Here is an 18,296-nt window from a genome sequence, read left to right on the forward strand (position 1 = left end):
TGCCAGATAGCGAGTCGGACACACAGTGTCTTCTGTGTTCACCCTTGCGAGTCCACATTTACCTCCTTTCGACGTATGTCTCCTCTTTTAATTGACAGCTTTTTTTATGTTTGTTTGCAACCTTGCCGGGTTAGCACACACGCGGAAGGTGAATCCGACGCTGACACGTCAGTGAGAGGAAGAAGACGAAAGTAAGTGACACATCACTGTGAAGTGGAAAAAAAACGCATAAAGATTCCAGGCGATGTATTCCAGTAAGTTCAAAGCTTAAAGGAAAAAGTAGACTAACATACAAGAAAGGGGGAAAATTGTGCTTTTGAGTGTTAGAATTCGTAAGCAGCATCAATAATGTAATCAAAACTGATACATTTCCATACAAACATCTCTAAAATAATGCATATTGAGGGGTTAATGTCATCCTGAGTTGTATATTATTTATGCTAAAGCAAACTCCAGTCACCCTCACGGGGAACGCCCTTGGAAGACTAACTGAAAGCGAGTGATGGATGGTTGTTCAGGAGTGCACTTGGACTTGAACACTTTGTGTCAAGTCTTTCAGACGCTAAACTGCATACCGCAGCACAGAGAGACATTGAAGACATTGTCGGTTCCTGGGTTGCGCGCCGGACGTTTTTTTTTATGTCTTCCGAGTCAACCGTTTGCTTAAATACAAGTTGAGCCAGAATAAAACGGGCCATTGTAAGGGTGATGATTGAAAGGAGAACAAAGTCCATCCATCAATCCATTTAATAACTATATGAAGGAAAATACGAATGTACCATAAAGTAGAAAATAGCAGGGTTTATTCCACGTTGAATCAAATCGTTCCTTATCCAATATATGGGCTTCAAATGTTGCTGTTGCAACCGACCAAGGATTAATAAAAATAATTATGATAAAATACTTCTTTAAGATTATGTGGGCCAATCTACATGCACACGTTGACCACCTTATTGCCGTTTACACAGAAAAATAAACATGCATTGAGAGTTAAATATGGCTATTTGGGTTTCACACACTGTGGGGATAAATGAGGCACAAAAATGGCACACGTGCATGGATAGAGGTTGACCTCTACATGCTTGAGGTACCATTTTCACCCTGACAGCTGTGTCCTTCACTATGAAAATTGTTTGAGAATTTCTCACAAGTGCAATAAAAATTAAACTAAACATGAATAGTTCTTTGTCTGGATGTCCCTGAGTGGTTCACTGGCAACCAGTCTTGGGTATGGTCTGCATTTTACACAAAGTGAGCTGGGATGGGCTCCTACTCATCTGTGACCCAGATTACGCCAGTTTCGGCTGTCAGAAAATGGATAGACAGAAACTACACCGAACAATTTGACTGACCGTGCAGTGGTTGACTTGCGTGGATTCCGCGCAGGGGGATGCGGGTTTAATTTCCATTCAGTGATGTGAAAGTGAGTCAGAAGGGATTACGCTCTCACTTCCTGCAAGAGAATCAGGCATTCAAGAAAATTGATGCACCGACACGGGGGCCGGGGGAATACATAAACATTAAAGGGTGTGACATTTGCACGTAAACAAATCTCCGCTTCATATTCAGCATAGTGTGTGAAACGAATGCGTTTATGTTCGTTTTCATGTTTTTCCGTAATCGTCATAAGTAGACACGCCCACTAACAAACGGATGTGAACGCTATTGGAGGACATCACTTCCGGTCGTAATGGAGGCCGAGTGTGTACAAATATTTCAAAATGCTAACATAGAATTTGAAAAACAGAATTTCAAAACGGCTGAGGAGCTTTACAACAAGTTCATTTCGTCTTGCGCGCATTACAGGTTGTTTTTTGTTGTCCTACAAGGCTTGTTAATGAAGGTTTGTGGCACATTGCAATCAAGAGTTAAAACGCGTTCACTTTGTTTTCCACAGAGAGAGTGAATGCTCCCGTTTGGCGACTGCTTACAACAACCGAGGCCAAATAAAATACTTTCGGGTGGATTTTGACGCAGCTCTTGAAGATTACTCCTCAGCAATAAAGGCTGATGACAAGTTTGCAGTTGCGTTCTACAACAGAGGATTAATTCATTACAGACTGGGTACGGGCAGAGGCATGAGGCGAAGAACGTCGATCACTTCCTACTTCCGGCCTTCTAAATCAATTAACTGTACAGTACAGCTGTTTGTTGGTCGAGCAAAACTTTAAATATCGTTTTAAATTTGTATCCTTGATAACATTGTTCAAACGTTATAAACAACTCTCTCCTTTCAAATTATAGCCACTTCATTCTATTGTTAAAAAGTAAACTAACTTCAACCCGTCTATCAAATATGGATGTGTTCAGGCTGTTTGTGTCATTTATAATATTGCGCAATCAATATTTTGCAGGTTTTTTTGAGGGCGCCATTCAGGATTTCCAACAAGCTTTAAACCTCAACGGAGCCTTCGAGGATGCCAAAGTTGGTCTTCGACGGACTCTGCTGGACCAACAGGACAAGACAAACAGAGGCTATTGATGTTTGTTAACATTTATGTCCGCCCTCTATTGAACTCGTCAAAATAGTATTGAATCGTCAGTTTTTCTACCTCAATAAAACCCTTTTTTGCTCACAATGGTCACACCTTTTTGAAACATTAACCATCATAATGTATAAAATAAATGTCTATGCAGTTTAATCTTATGGATCACATTTTTTCCTCAACACACATGCCATTTACGGGGTGTTTTAGCGATTGTTATCTGTATAAAATAAGAATCAGAAAGCGTTTGATAGTCCCACAGTGGGGATATTTTCAAGCAACAGCAGCAAAATTGAAAGGAGTGGGGAGGGGAGACAAAAACAAAGTATTCTATGCATGATAGAAATGTCAGAAAACTTAAATGTATAAGTGCGCAAAAATCTTCCATAAAAAGACTTGTAAATACAAAACATGTTTCATAAAAATAACTGTACATTAACCAAACACTGATTCAATTGTTTATTATCATCCAATGATAATTATATTTCAAACCCAGGAATGGGTTCAATTTAAAACTTGATTTATGAGGGAGATGTGCTACACTTTTGGTGCAATGTTAAATAATTCCTTTCCAAACACTGTCGACTGAAAAAAATAGTGTGTTGAATTCATTCAATTTAATTTCATCAAGTTACAAAATTAAATTATCTAAATCCAAGTTTTTTTAGTAGCTGTATAGACTACATATAATTTTATGGGAACCAGATGCACTGATTTTACTACACGCAACCACTCAATTAAATTGAGTACATTCATACAAAAACGATTTCAGGCGACCAGAGTGTTGAGTTAGTAACTACCTTCACTTTGCACCACTTGCTTTTTAAATGGCTATGTGAGTAGCTTAGAGGTTAATATTAAGAACTCGAATGAGAAGCATTTCATGCATTTTATACTCTATAATTCATGTGATGTAACTATACAAATTACCTGCGTGTTGAGGCAGTGTGACTTGATTACTGACGCAGACCACCTGTGGATCATAAATATCCGTCATATATAGCAGATGATGACACCGAAATGAACCAGTCAGCCCCTGCTTTACTTCAGAATTGGTGGGGCATGCTGGGCTTTGTGAGCGCCAATCTCTGCAAGTAGTTCTATTCCTGTGAGGTGCCCCCCCCCCCTTTTTTTTATTGTAGGGGTGGTGTGGCTCCACTCTGACTGATTACACAATGGGAAATTCAGATGTGTAAGTATTTTTGTTTTTCATCAGTGTGAATTTGTGTCAAATGTAACTATTTGTTTTCAAAGACTGCTATGGAGCTTGCTGGCTGCGGTAATCACCTTTAATCAAGCAAAACCAAATGCTAATAGCTTCACAGAGCCAAGTGAGATTTTTGTACTTTTTTTTTAAATTAATTCTATTATGTGCACTATCTTTAAGCAGTGTCTTTCAAAACAGGTGGTTTAAAAGCAGACTGTGTTGATAATCTGATGAGGCTCTCTTTGGATCAAGCCTTGGCTATAGGGAATCAACTAGAAGTGGAAGCCGTCAGTAAGTTTAAAGCTTAAAATGGCTCAGATGTGCCACCTCACCCCCTATCATAACAATAAAGAAATATTTTCCTCCTCTTTAATCAGATGGTACCCGACGCATCGTGCTTACACCCGCCTTGGCTGCTAAATGTGGCTACAGCATGGAGTCTGACCCCTGGGGCAACACCAGAATCTACACATCACTGCTGGGCTGTTTTGTGAACAACAAAGTATTGCTAGCACAAAAGCTCCATTTGATCCTTAGAAATCATCCATCAATTGTGTTGATGTCTATCTTGTCACTATTTATTTATTTTGTTTAGTCTTTTAAGTGAACGTTTGGTCCTCCTACTTAGTCTCTCGTCCTTTTAGGATGACACAACCTTCACTGTTGGCCTCAGGCTGCAAATGTACAGCAATAAACCCTCAGATGAGGTCACCCATAATGTTATGAAGACTTGCAGCTACACCCGCTGGGCCACCAGAGAGATTCTTTGTGACAGAACCTACATGGAAGTAGGTGGCTTTTGCCAACTTGTCATTTTTATCCAAATGTTTGTCCTTAATGTTTCATTTTTCCCCCTTTTTAGGTGTCAAACGCCATGCCCCCTCCTGTGAGGGATCCCAATGGTGATGATGAATATTTGAAAAATGCTGTCCCTGGTGTATGTGGTTTAAAACTATATCAAAGGGCTGGTGTACCTTGCATTGCAATTTATTTTTTATTTTTAAATAGGCCGCTGGTGAGTCTGGTATCTGGAAGATGACTTTCTACACACCTGAGCCAGTAGTGATGTTGAAGGGTGAGGCTGAACAGGCTGGCTACCAAGCCATGACCACTGCAAGGCGCCTTGTTGTTCGAAGCCCCTACAGTACGGCAGAAACGTATCCTGAGGATGTAAGAGACATACATGGCTAAATCTTTCATTTATATCATGAACCAAAGTATAATTGGAATGGCAATTTTAGGTAGCTGGAGTCCCAATGGAGATTTTCAAGGTTAGCATCTACCATACATCACCCGAAGGTGTCAGAGTCGTGAATATGGTGGCTTCTTGCCCTACAGGTGAGGTTCTTTAAAACCCAAAAATAAACCTGGATCAATAATTAAGTATTTTTCTTTCTGATAGGTGGCGTACTCTTTACTGAAGATGTGATTTCTTGGCACATCCCCCGCCGAGTGAATCCCCTTCTGGATGGCAGCATGAAGATCCTCGAGATGTCCATGGGCATCAATGGCCAGCGTCTGGATCGGCGTCAGATGGCTGCACGTGGCTATACTTTGTCCACTACAGATTTTCACATTGTTGTTGAGATCCCCGTGGGTTCTCCAGAAGGCTACAACAAGGTTAGCATTTGATATGCGGCTTGTCCGCTGACATGATTTATTTAAAACGGCCATACATAATTACAGAGCCATGCCCCAGATTACCAGTACCACATCACCTACACAGTAGAGCCCATGCTTGAAGTCCTGTGGAGGGCTGAGCGAACCCATGAAGATACCAGATATAAAATCTTGTTCCCTATCACCACACCCCTTATGTCCAGGCCACCCCAAGCTGTTGACTGTAAGTCAAATTAACCTAAAGGTTAAATGTTCTATTACATTTTCCATCTTGACAATGAACTCTTCTTAGTTACGAACGCAGAGGAGAGATTATTCGGCATCCGCGTGGGCACCTTCCTGGATGATGTTGAGCTAAAGAACATCACATTCTCTACTGGCACCTTAACTCTGGAAGAGTGTGTCGCAAAAGGTTTCATTTTACAAGAACGCAGACATCCTGGTGGTCTCAAGAGCTTCTCTTTGAGAGTGCCCTTCGTTGCCACTGAAGTCCTCAAACATGTATGTGACCTACTACTTGGTGTTTCCACAATCATGAGGCATGTAACAGGAACTGATTCTGGTCTACCTGTAGAATCCTGAGCCCTTGGTGACCACCTACACACTATCTCCAGTCTTTGGGTTCTTGATTCATCCAGAAGAAACCGCTTTTGCTCATCCCGCGGACTTGACCGCCTCCCTACGGGATGTTGGTGAGATATATTCCATATTTTGAACATTAGCCTTGCATTTACAACATGGTGACTTTGTTTTTCTTTGCACTCTTAAGTCCTCCCCACTATCAAAGGCAATTGTGATCAGAATTTATTCTATGTGGAAGTGACATTTGGAAATCAAGGCAAAAACTTTGAGACTCTTATTGCATATAAGCCATTGACCCCTGAACTGGAACAAGAGTTCAGATTGCAAGAGAATGACACCCACCTTACCCTGATGGTTCCTTTTACTGCCAAACAGATGAAATATGAGGTAGGTTTTAGAATAGAACAATTGAGTTAGAACTTCCTTTAACCGTTTTTTTCCCTCCTCTACACATATAGCACATAACCTCCGATTCAATCAGAGCAAGACTTGACATGCTACTTTGGGAGAAGACCAATAATTGGATGCTTGCTGATTTCTTCCTGGCTTGCAACTTCCCCTTGAGAACTACTAGTAAGTGTGATATGATCGAGACAACCCTGAAATCAATGGATAAGTTGGCAGAACTTGGTGACATTTTTACCTCTGGTCCTCAGTGTGCTATCCCAATGGGACAATAACCGCACTGGCTGCCAAAGTGGAGTCTGTTCCCAACCTCGTCCCAGGTTGGCTCACCCTCAAGGACAAATCCTGTAAACCGTTCTTCAGTGATGACCGCTTTGCCTATTTCTCATTCAGCGTTGATAGCTGTGGAACCACAAGAACTGTAAGTTATTCTTTTCTTTATTAAAAAAAATGGCTCAAAGGTTAAAGTGGTCATCTTCTTTTTCACCAGTTCTTTGACAACTACATGCTATACCAGAATGAGATTGGAGTCTTTTACACCAACAGAGGCAATACAAACGATCCCGAGTATCGGCAAGTCTTCATCCAGAGTGCCTATAAATAGATTTAATGAATTATTACCTCAGCAGCATCCTTCTCTTCTATTTAGGCAAACTGTGTCCTGCTACTATATGATAAATGATACTCGTACAGTCAAATTTGGCTACAAATCCCGCAGCACGTACCCCACAGCTGAGATTGGATTGGGACAACTTGATGTCCAAATGAGGCTGGCTCAGGGTAAGAATATTTGGCTCAAAAATGTTTAGGACAATTTTTTATTTTTTTTTCTGCTTCAGACGCCTCCTATAATCTCTTCTACCAAGCTGAAGATTACCCAGTAGTGAAATACCTCAGGCAGCCTTTGTACTTTGAGGTGGCGCTGACTCGTTCTAATGATCCTTCACTGGAGCTCATCTTGGAAAGCTGCTGGGCCACTGCTTATGAAGACCCGAGTTCTCAGCCCAGTTGGGATGTCATTGTGGACACGTACGTTTTTTATATATTTTTTAATTTAATGCTCTCAACTCATCTAATGCCAGCTGTTGACTCAACAGTTGTGAGAACAAAGAGGATAGCTATGTTACAGTCTTCCATCCCGTCATGGCTGATGCAAGGGTCAACATCCCACCCCACTTCAAGCGTTTCTCTATAAGCATGTTCACCTTTACCAAAGATGATACGATCCTTAAAGATGAGGTACAAGGTTCTATAGCCTTTAGATTAAAAGTGCTATACATTATACTAATGTATTTGTTTCTCTTTTTTTTAGATCTACGTCCACTGTAATGCAATGGTATGTGACATAAATGACAAATCAGAAGATGTCTGCAGAGGTCAGTGTCCACGTCTCAGTCCTGGCATTTCTGGATTCCAGGGGATCCAAGGATTGAAAAGTGAGTCCTGATCTATTTAATGATTCCATGATCTTTACTAAATGTTAATTTCCTCACAGCACAAAGAAGCACGGACTCGAGACAACCAAAGCGGATCTCAACTGGTCCTGTTCACCTCTTTAACTCTGAATAAAGATTCTTAAACAAACTTGTATTGCAATGCTTAATCTTTTTTATTTTCAATGTATTAAACTTAAAATTGAGCATGCTTGTCACTTCAAAAATTGTGCATTCATTGATGTTCAACAATGGTTTGAAGGAATTTCTTTCCGGTAGAACATGCTGCACTAGTAGCATCGAAAAAATGGAGGCACGATACAGTTCTAGTTGGGTTACTGTTTAGAAAGTTAACCTGGAAGAAGCTGTTTAAATGTCTGCTGGATTTGGTGTATATGGAATTATGTGCATGAGAATTCAGTCAAAATATTGCAGTGATCACAAAGCCAAATTTGACATTTCTTAATGAAAAGGATTAATCTGGCAAAAGTGTGTATAAAAATGATTTTCAATTGTAGTACAACAATTAAACTAATGAAATGTAATCTTAGATTTGACTCTGGGGTGATAAGATTTTGTTCTTTGGGGTGGTTAACAGAAAACAAAGCACTGCCTTAGTGCTTGTTTAACCAAACTAATCTAATAATGTCTTAAATTGTAATCAGTCAGCGTATTTAAATTAGTCTGCATACTGTGGTGACAGTTTCATCTGGTCTGTATTTAGCGTTGTACATACTAATAGGTCTTTGGTCACTGTGTCCAAAATTCTGGATTGCAGATCATACACCAGACATTAGTTCCTCTTATCTAATATTTACAATTCATGCAGAATCTTGTGCATCTACATGCATATTTTTATCCATGTCGCTTTATGCAACCTTTTCCAATGTTATGTTAGTATCATTGGCATGTGTGGTTGCAGGCGTGTAGTGTACAAACATTGAAGCACAGAAAAATACCACAAAAGGTTTCTCCTTTCCATTACTGCTTTATCCTAAATGCTATGGATATGAAACAATTGGGGTGCAATTATCTGGTGCATTTACACCATGAATATTCAATACAAAACGAACCAGTGCCAATACATGCCATACAATTGTATTTTGTTTTTCTACTTTCATTCCTTTCCTAACTTTGCTGCTGTGAAATGTAAATTTCTCCACTGCGAGACTAATAAAGGTGAATCCAATCCAATTAACATGTTATGTATTAACATGTTAATTCATATAAACCCCCACACCTCAGTTAAAATTTGTTATCCTGATACCAATAAGACTTAGATCTTTCAAAGTTTAATGGTCTAGTCATTCAGAGCCAAAGGTCCAAGGGTGACATATACAAGTAAAGACAACCTGGTATGCAACTACAAATGATTCTTAAACTGGCCACCAAGCCAAGCTTGGTAAAATTTGTATTTGTTGAGATTTAATTGTAGGCCTGAGGCATATACTGTACTTTACATATGTACCATCTCCCTCAAATTTACAGTTTATGCTTGAAATAAATTTTAGAACTTGTATCTTCTCATTAAAGTAAATTAAATGAGGAGACTCTTCTGAGCAGTTGCACACAAATAGGCCAGCACTGTTTTTGATTGGGAGGAATGTGCCATTTGAATGTCATCACTGGAAAGCTCTGGGGCGATTGTGCTTTTTTGTGCCTCTAGTGGGCATTTTCACAGCCCTACTTTGTTCAGCGAAAAGGTTGTTGAACTGTTGGACAGTCTGCGGCCGGATGGATGCATGGCGTTAAGGAGCATGAGCACAGAGTGCCGTTGTGTGTGGACCTGTCGTGGCTTGGAATTGAAGCTGATTTACGAGGGACAGGAAATGTGTGACAAAGTAGAGGGGAAGAAATAAATATTGAGCTCAAAGTGTTTGATATAGAACAAGGCCATCACTGCAATGTCATGTTTAAAAGTCACTTTTATTATCAATATAGATAGATGCATCCAGAAGACACTGATGTGACGTCGTGCACATTTGAAGCGGCTCTCTTTTGAACTAGAACAGACATTGAAGTAAAAAAAAAATACATAAAAATAAAATTTCTGCCTCACCTTTAATCCGGCTGTCTTGACTATCGCACTGCCTCTTCTTACATGCATCACTCAAGCGAATTCGGGAGTCACATATCACCACATCGCAGTGGATATAGAGCTGCAATGACAAACTGGTAAGTCTCAATAAATTCTGCATTCTAGGGGGAATTTAAAAAAAAAATACCTGCTTAGTCAAGTTGTCCTGGTCTAGAGCAAAAGCAAACATGTTGACCTCGAAACGCTTTACGTGGGATGGATACTGCACCCTGGCATCTTTCCACACAGGATGGAAGACGATCTGATTTGGGTCTACTGGGTTTGGACAGCTGTTGAGCACAAGAAACAAACACTGACCCATTTTGACAACCCGAGTGAGTCCACCATCTTTTATTATTTCATACCCATTTATGATCAGATTCCATCTGGGCTGGGATTTTCTATCCATATTGACCGTAGCCCAGCAGGTCTCCAGCTCCAGTGACACTTTGGGGTTGGTCGATCTCAGGAGCGCCACCTCAAAATACAACGGCTGGCGCAGGTACTTTGAGACGGGGTAGTTGGCGGACTCATAAAAAGCACTGTAGGTGTCATCTGTCATACAACGTCAGAGATCATGTTGACAAGCAATCAAAATTTACGTGTACCTTTTTTTGGCATAAATCATCAGCGAAGTGGTTCATTCAGAAATAATCCACAGAAGCCCTTAACTCATTCACAAATTTATTAGAGAATTGAAAATATGACATAGAGCGCTACTCGAATTTGTTCGGGTTTTGTTTTTTCATGCTTGGGTGCCGATAAAGCACAGCATTTCCTTTTTTCCATGTCAGCATTTTTTTTCTAGCTTCAGCTGTTAAAGCGCTATACAAACCAATTTGTATGTATTGCATTGTATTTTGGACAGCTGCCCTCATTTCAAGCTCATAAAACTCCAGACCCATATAATTAACTTCGTTAATTAACTCTTTTTTTCTGATTAAAGAAGAGAATAGGACACAGGTGTCAAAGTCAAGGCCCGGGGGCCTAATCTGGCCCGCCACATCATTTTATTCAGCCTGCGAAAGCAAATCAAGCACGTTAAGTGCCATGATGTTAGCTAATGTCTGAACCAACATTTCAAATTGTATGGATGTAAACCACAATAAGTCATTTTTACTTCAAACTTGAAAACTAGTTTTTAGTTAATTTGTTGTGCGCTCTATGTGTAATATGAAGAGGGGATTAAAAATTCTGATAGTTTTCCCAATGACCCTTGAAAAGAAACCATAACTACAATGTGGCCCGCGGCAAAAAATGACTTTGACAACCTTGGCCTAAGGTTTCTTACGCTGTACTGAATGTTTGTGTATTCCTAAAAGTCAATATTTTGTGGCTCCTGGAATTCAAGTGACAATGACAAACTGGCACTGAAGTGGACACATTTCTGGCAGTGAATGAGTTAAGTAGCTACACAACATCAATAAATCATGATCGCGTGTGCCTCTATGCATTTTCACATCAAATTAAACATCTGACAATCACAAGTGTGGATCTTCCTGAATACGCTGTGTTCACTTAACGGTGACACTCCACTTGCATCAGGACTAAATGTTGCAGTGACACATCCAAGATAGTTTGGCAGTGTTATTCAACCGTCTTGTATACTTCACCATTTATAGACAATTTCAATGTGACAAAAGGAACATGAAGGATAGGCCATTAATGCGCAATGGTCGCTTTAACTTGCCAAAAGCAAATCATCATTCGACCGCTTTATGAACAAACCAATGAGAATGTAACTTAGCATTGCCAAGAATTCTTCCGATTCCAAACTTGTACGAATGGTCACATACCTAAAGCTAGCCTCAGCTCCACTTGCCGTATGCCTCTTCGGTTTTCAGCATATGGATCACTTCTGCGAGGTCTGGTGTGGAAGGTCACGGTGCGACTCGTGTTGACGTCATAGTAACATGAAATCCTTAAGCTTGAGGGGGGGAAAGGGGATTGAAAAAACAGTCAACTGCTTACCCATTAGGTGATCTGTAGCTTTTTATATTTACAATGACTTAAAATGCATTATGACTTCAGGTTGTAATTTTTTCTTAATGGTCACTTTGGCAAGCTATAACGCGTCGTGCACGAGGCAAGATTCCCCATAAGTGAATTTGATGTGCATGGGGGTTGAAGTATGCAACTTTCCACTGTTGTATAATACGATTCATCACTCAAATCTTGCAACTTACTCATATTCTGGTTCTTCATGGGAGGCATTATTTGTAGGCAGTTCAGGTCGATGCGGCAAGGAGATTTCGTTCTCATAAACCATTGAGTTGGATACGAACTTTGAGGGAGGACAGACAGAACTCAGATCAAGGGTCTGCGGTGCGGGCTGAATCGTGAGCTTACCTTCCTGGTGGTCCCGCAGGTGTTACCAGTGAAGACAAAATAAGCCAAGCGTTTGTTGCTGTAGACCGGGCCACAGGACGGGTCAAGCAGGGTTAGCTCACTGGGGTTCAGGCTGGGGACCGACTCCAGTTTGATCGCAAGCGCCGTCATGGTTCCATTGGGTAAACATTCTGAAAGAACGGTAACTGTTAGTGATGTTTGGCGACTGAAGCAAGGAATGAGTTTGCAATCACAATGTTGCCATACAAGCCTACGTTGGAAAAAGTGCCCGGACTAATACATCTGTGTAGGCTCTCAGTCGTACAGGAGTGGTCCATCGAGGAAAAGGTTTCTTCAGCCGTTATCTGTATTTTTTTGAAGGTGTCGAACATTTCGCTCCTCATCTAAAGAGCTTCGTCAGCAAACTAAAGTTTTGCTGGTAACCCTGGCCCTATATCCCAAATGGATAGAGGTGGCCTTACCAGACCTCTGCTCCTGTTCCTAAGGTTGGAGGAGCAGTCAATCGGATTACATCTATTGTTCTTTCCCTGGCTCTGGTTTCACCTCATTCACATGACTAAGCCTACAAGTCTCGGCCTAAGAAGTCTGTTGTAAGCACGGTCAAAATTAAACCTTAAACCACCATGGCAATTTAGTGAAGGGTTTTGCTGTTTTACAAAAATTGATTATTTTCAGGGATAAAACAACAGAGGTCATATGATTGACTTAGGGGAGTGGTCCACTGTTCCCCCAACCTTACAGCGGGAACCAATCACAGCAGCGGTCCGGCACAGGGACCTATCAGAGCAGTGGAAGGGAACAGGAACCTACCAGAGCAGAGCTCTGGCAAGGCCACCTCTTTCCATTCGGGATATAGGGCCGGGGTTGCCAGCACAACTTTATTTCGCTGACGAAGCTCTTCGGATGAGGAACGAAACATCCAACAGCTGTAAAGAAGTCCAGATGACGGCTGAAGAAACAGTTTCCTCGATGTTCGGACTAATGAATCATATTTAATACTTTGCAGAAAAGTGAACATTTTTACATTTCCCCATCCTACTTTGTTTTTCAACAATCGCTATGGGTCCAACTCGATCACAAAAGCTTCAGTGATCAAAACAAACCTGTTAGCGTTGAAGGAAAGTGACAAGTCAGAGTGAAGTCATGTAGGTTGACGTCAGTTTCTGGATCTATCAAAGTTATGTCAAGTCTGCTCCGTACAGATGATCCTTCAATAGCCTGGAAGATGGGGAAAAAAATTACTGGATACATTTGGGAATACTTCTTCCAACTTTGTGACCCAATATTCATGCCAAATGTGTAAAATTCAAATCAAGTTCTGGACAGACCTCATAGACAACATCATGAGATGAAAACGGCACCACTAAGCTAAAGTGCGTTCCATTACGAGTGAAGCTGTAGTCCAGAGCCAGGCTGTGGGTCAAAGCACGCGCTCCAAGACGGGTGTGAAATTTGTGGCCTTGTGCTCCGAATTGCACAAGAATGTAGAAGTTCGTGGCGTCACAGCCGCCGGTTGCTAAGGGTTTGGCTAAGGTTGGCGTTGGAACTGAAAACAGATAATATGGTTTGTGGTGAGAAAAGGGGGGGAAAAAAATTCCATATTTGTTGGCCCATTAGTGGCAACGACAGATTTTGATTAAGGCCAAATTACATATCAGATGAATTTGCATTTTAAAACTATCCGCTGCACACAAATAGCAAATATTCTCAAAACTATATTGTGTTATTAATTTCTTAACTAGACTCAAAAATGCTTGCAATATACCGTATTTTGTGTGGAATGTGGAGTATAAGGCACACCCCAACAATGACTGGTGCATTTTCAAACTTTTTCCATGTACAGCTAACATCCGACTTACGACTGAGTTCCGTTCCGACCAAACGGTCATAAGTCGAAGTGGTCGTAAGTCAAAATCCATTCAAAATGTTGAATAGAGACTCTGAGTCTAAATGACTCGCAAACCCTGGTGCTATCACACGGTCAATTGCTGTGCGAGAGTGAGATGATGGCGGGCTGGCAAAAATTGTTGTCCACGTTGCCGGCCTGCTAGCGCGTTGCGGTGCCAAGCATAGAATAAGAAAATTAAAAATAGAGTCTGGAGGTCGTGGTCGTAAGTACGGGTGGTCGCAAGTCGAGCTGGTCTTAAGTCGGATGTAACCTGTATAAGGCGCACCGGACTATGAGCCGCACCTTCAATGAATGAAAAAGGTTTTCCAAACATAATATATAAATACATAATAGTTTTACAAACTTAAGGCACGACAGTAAAGGCTTGGGTTAAGGAATATTTCTTCTACTTGGGGAAATGGAGTTAATGGCCGCTGACAGTCATTGCGAGACCTATTGGGGCTCAATATTACTTCACATGTAAGGCGCACCGGCGTATAAGGCGCAGGTTCACCTTTTGAAGAAAATGAAGGCTTTTGGGTACACCTTTTATACCGGAAAATACAGTAATCGCACTGTACACAGTGATGTAAAATTTGGGCCAGATCACGTGAACCCACATTAGTAGTACTCCGCCTATAGATTAGTAACTATTAGGATATTTAGGCTTCATAATTTAACACATTTACTGAATTCACTCACCCACTTCAGCCAATTTGACTTCCAAATAAGCAGTGTGAGAAAATGGCATAGACTTGTGCAAGACCATCAGGCCGAACGTCAAGTGCAGCGAGTAGACAGTAACCCCGCCTTCCGTCTGGGATAAGAAGTTACAATTAAAATTTATTTTTTTCCCCCTTAGATTTTAACTGCTTAAGTACATGCGGCTGACCATCTGTTGAACGACGGGGTCCGCAAAGGGGACTTTGAGCGAAATGAACTTGAGTCCATTGCTCTGTGAGCGGCGCTCCTGCACGTTGAATCCTCGCTTTTTGCAGTCATGGATGGACATGATCTGTTGGCCGAAGGTGATGTTGAGAAGAGCCACGTCATACGCAAAAGGCCCGATCAGCATTTTGAACACTTTGTCTTCTGGGACGGTGTCTGGTAAGGGGAGAGAAAGGAGCGTTTTGCCATTAACTCTGCTTGTAAGGTAATGCCCTTAAAACCTTAGAAATCACCGAAACAATCTTTAGGTGAATTTGAAGTTATTCTGTTGCATGAAAGACAGCTACCATTCCATTCTAGTGGATGACCAAAAAAATATTAGTCATTAAACTCACTGTCTTTGATTTTTAATGGTTGAAGTGCCGGTGGAGTCCTGATTGGGAGGAGTACTTTGTATCTTATGTCCTCATTGGTGGCGTCCTCAACCCACAGCAACTCAAGCATGGGCTCAATCACGTAATAGACCAAATACTGATTATTTTGGATGAGACTCTGGGGGAAAAAAATAACCACATTTAGTGTAAAATTAAAATAATAATAATAATAATGCTTTCCTCGAGTCTGACCATGAAGAAGCCTTCAGGCGAGCCGATGGGAATTCGGACCACGATGTACATGTCGTCAACAGTGACGTTGTAACGGCGGGTCGAGACCTCTTCGGGGTCCCACCTCTTTCCGTCCACACCCATGTGCACCTCCAGAAGTCTGAACTGGTGTGATGGAATGACTGGGACGATGCGTGTGGGTAGGAACCAGCTGATCATCTTCTCTGTGAAGTAAACGCTCCCTAGAATACAGACACAAAACAATATCACGTCGACACCATCAAATTCTCATTTGCATACTTTTTCATACTATGCATGAACAATACAGCAGAGAGAACATATTAGTCCAATGGAGACTCTGATGACCACAATCGTGAAATTTAAAGGTTTGAGTGGAACTTATTACCTTCTAGGAGTGGACAAGCAGCTACTACATCAATCTGGCTTCTGAACCACTTTTTCTCAAAGATGGCGGCGGCTCGCAGCATAGTCATGGGCACTCCTGCTACCTGAAGATGTAAAAGTTCACTTGAAATATAATTAATTTAGTCTTTGCCGAATGTGATGAGGCAGCACAATATGGGTTTCCTGCATCCAAATTAAACCTCACCCCACCATGGCGATTTAGTGAAGGGTTTTAAATTGCCATGGTGGTGTGAGGTTTAATTTGGATCGTTCTTCCAACACACTTCTGAGATCGTTAACACATCGGCTTAGTTATGCTGATGAGGTGATTGAGAAAATGGGGCAAACAGGGCCATTCGTAGACCATAATCAGTCAGCACAATAGAAGTTATGGTTTACATGGGACAATTTGAAATTTTGGTTCGGACTTTAGCAAGCATCATAGAATTTCGCGAGTTTGATTTGCTTTCGCGGACCGAATAAAATGATGCGGTGGGCAAGATTTGGCCCCCGTGCCTTGACTTTGACACCTTTGCTGAAGAGAGTCAAAATTTCAAGCTCCCTACAATTAACTCACATGTTGTATGTACGTCTCAGCCGCAAAATTGGGACTTCGCAGGATGAGACTTGTGGCAGTGTTAGCGACCCCGAAGCCGGCCTGGTGGGCCTCCAGCAGAGTCATTTTTTTCTCCTCTGGTGTGAAGAATACAAGCGAATACATTTTGAATCCAGTGTCGACCAGCATCTGGAAAAGTAAAATTTGACATTAAAAAAAACAAACAAACAAACAAACAAAAAAACAGTCAGAGGTTCATTCGACAGTTGGTTTATTTGACCTCGGCTACACCATGTTGCGATAGGTTGCCATCATGTGGAACGGCCCTTGTCACGGACACCTGGAAGTGAGAGAGCATCCATCTTGACTTCTGCGGTGACATCTTTGTGCCTCATGTTCAATAGAATGGATGAAAAATTCCATCATTTAAGTTGACCATCCATGACTTACCTCCATGTAGTTGCGCTCGCAGACTATCTCCTTCGAGGCCTGCGATCTATAAGAGCACGTTTCAGCCACCCGGTACACATCATCTTGAGCCATCGAGTTAGAATACAGTCTGAGATTTAACACCGTTGTGAATCCGTTGCCCTACAAGGCAAATTAAGCAATTAAGAGCAATGTACATAATGGCTGACATTTTCGCTGGGTGTATGTATACCTCGCTTTTAGCAAAACAGTTGTGAACGGAGGCATAGATCACTATTGTTTCTTGCTTGTGACTCATACTGAAGCCACATCGTGTTGCCAACCTCTGCGTAAGCTTAACAGCGGAGTAACCTAAAATGGAAACGGTATACCGAAAAGTATGACAGTGTTCGTCATTATAATAATAATACATTTCATTTATAAGCGCATTTCAAAACTCTCAAGGACACTTGACAGTCACAATTTTTTTGTGCGGGTGAGCAGCGGCAGCCATTCGCGCCAGCGTTCACTCTACCCGGAAGATACTCAGTAAAAGGCTCCCAAACACAAAATGGTCATCGACACAGCAGCAATTATATTGAATGTTAGTGTATTTCCGTGATGTGCATGCACTCAATGCCAACTGCAAGGCACGCCAAAAGAAGACACATTTATACTGTAAAATATAAGAATATATATATATAATCTAAGAATAGAAGCATAGCTTGCTGAGTCTAATTGCAGCAGTGAATAAATTCTCAATTTCTTTATACAACAGCAAAGGTCAACTTCAAAATAAAATAATTTAATGCCATTGCATCACAATTGAGTCCAAATCTCTCAGTTGCTGCACGCAATTACCTTCTAAAATATATCAAATGTATTGCACAGTTCACTGAATTCAGTTGGCTGTGCCTTTCAAAACAAAAGCACAACATCTCTTAGTACTTGAATGAGAACTTACCAACAACAACAGAAACTTCTAGATATTGCCCAGGAAGAGGCTGAATATCCACACGCATGATATTTCCCAGGCATTTTGTGTTAATATCTAAAGCAAATGAAAAACTAAAGTGATTAAAAAAAACATGGAAAAGGAGTTTTCTAAAAAAAAGTGATCAAATTCACTTACTTGGTGAGGACATTATTTGAGGCGCTACATTTCCAAATAAAACTAGCAGATAAAGCCACCTGTAAAAAAACAGAATTTCTCTCAAAGCAGGAAGGCCAAATGAGAGAATAAAAACAAAGAGGGAGTGCTACAAACCCATGTCCGAACGCAGCAGCCATGACACAAATAGAGTGACCAAATGACCACGCACGGTGTGCCAGTTTCTGCAGCTTAGCAGAAAGTTTGGGGTGCAACCCTGAATTTTCACACACAGTT

At 41.1% G+C, this 18,296-nt stretch overlaps 3 protein-coding genes across 3 annotated transcripts; 2 read left to right on the top strand and 1 right to left on the bottom strand.

Annotated features, from left to right (window-relative positions):
- Window positions 1-1,680: 1,680 nt before the first annotated feature.
- ttc32 (tetratricopeptide repeat domain 32) lies at window positions 1,681-2,673 on the top strand. Its single transcript, XM_089022074.1, has 3 exons — window positions 1,681-1,806; window positions 1,898-2,064; window positions 2,355-2,673. Exons 1-3 carry the CDS (start codon window positions 1,691-1,693, stop codon window positions 2,480-2,482), a joined length of 411 nt encoding a protein of 136 aa, XP_088878200.1. The 5' UTR covers window positions 1,681-1,690; the 3' UTR covers window positions 2,483-2,673.
- A 1,664-nt stretch (window positions 2,674-4,337) lies between these two features.
- zpax1 (zona pellucida protein AX 1) lies at window positions 4,338-7,747 on the top strand. The gene is made up of 16 exons (XM_089022752.1): window positions 4,338-4,481; window positions 4,556-4,630; window positions 4,702-4,863; window positions 4,935-5,031; window positions 5,096-5,313; window positions 5,380-5,536; window positions 5,606-5,814; window positions 5,888-6,005; window positions 6,083-6,282; window positions 6,354-6,468; window positions 6,552-6,721; window positions 6,791-6,873; window positions 6,950-7,080; window positions 7,140-7,329; window positions 7,398-7,539; window positions 7,613-7,747. Exons 1-16 carry the CDS (start codon window positions 4,374-4,376, stop codon window positions 7,745-7,747), a joined length of 2,310 nt encoding a protein of 769 aa, XP_088878878.1. The 5' UTR covers window positions 4,338-4,373.
- Window positions 7,748-9,665: 1,918 nt separating this feature from the next.
- Window positions 9,666-18,054, bottom strand: LOC148883943 (uncharacterized). Its single transcript, XM_089022753.1, has 19 exons — window positions 18,042-18,054; window positions 17,874-17,960; window positions 17,163-17,281; window positions 16,952-17,092; window positions 16,523-16,690; window positions 15,947-16,049; window positions 15,562-15,782; window positions 15,331-15,487; window positions 14,940-15,151; window positions 14,750-14,864; window positions 13,488-13,705; window positions 13,263-13,377; window positions 12,160-12,329; window positions 11,997-12,094; window positions 11,607-11,737; window positions 10,176-10,365; window positions 9,959-10,100; window positions 9,793-9,892; window positions 9,666-9,736 (listed from the first exon to the last, which is right to left on the bottom strand). Exons 1-19 carry the CDS (start codon window positions 18,052-18,054, stop codon window positions 9,666-9,668), a joined length of 2,571 nt encoding a protein of 856 aa, XP_088878879.1.
- Window positions 18,055-18,296: the final 242 nt, after the last annotated feature.

This window comes from Hippocampus bargibanti, linkage group LG19 (assembly GCF_051943395.1).
Source record: "Hippocampus bargibanti isolate YZ-2025 linkage group LG19, ASM5194339v1, whole genome shotgun sequence".
NCBI classification, from domain to species: Eukaryota; Metazoa; Chordata; class Actinopteri; order Syngnathiformes; family Syngnathidae; genus Hippocampus; species Hippocampus bargibanti.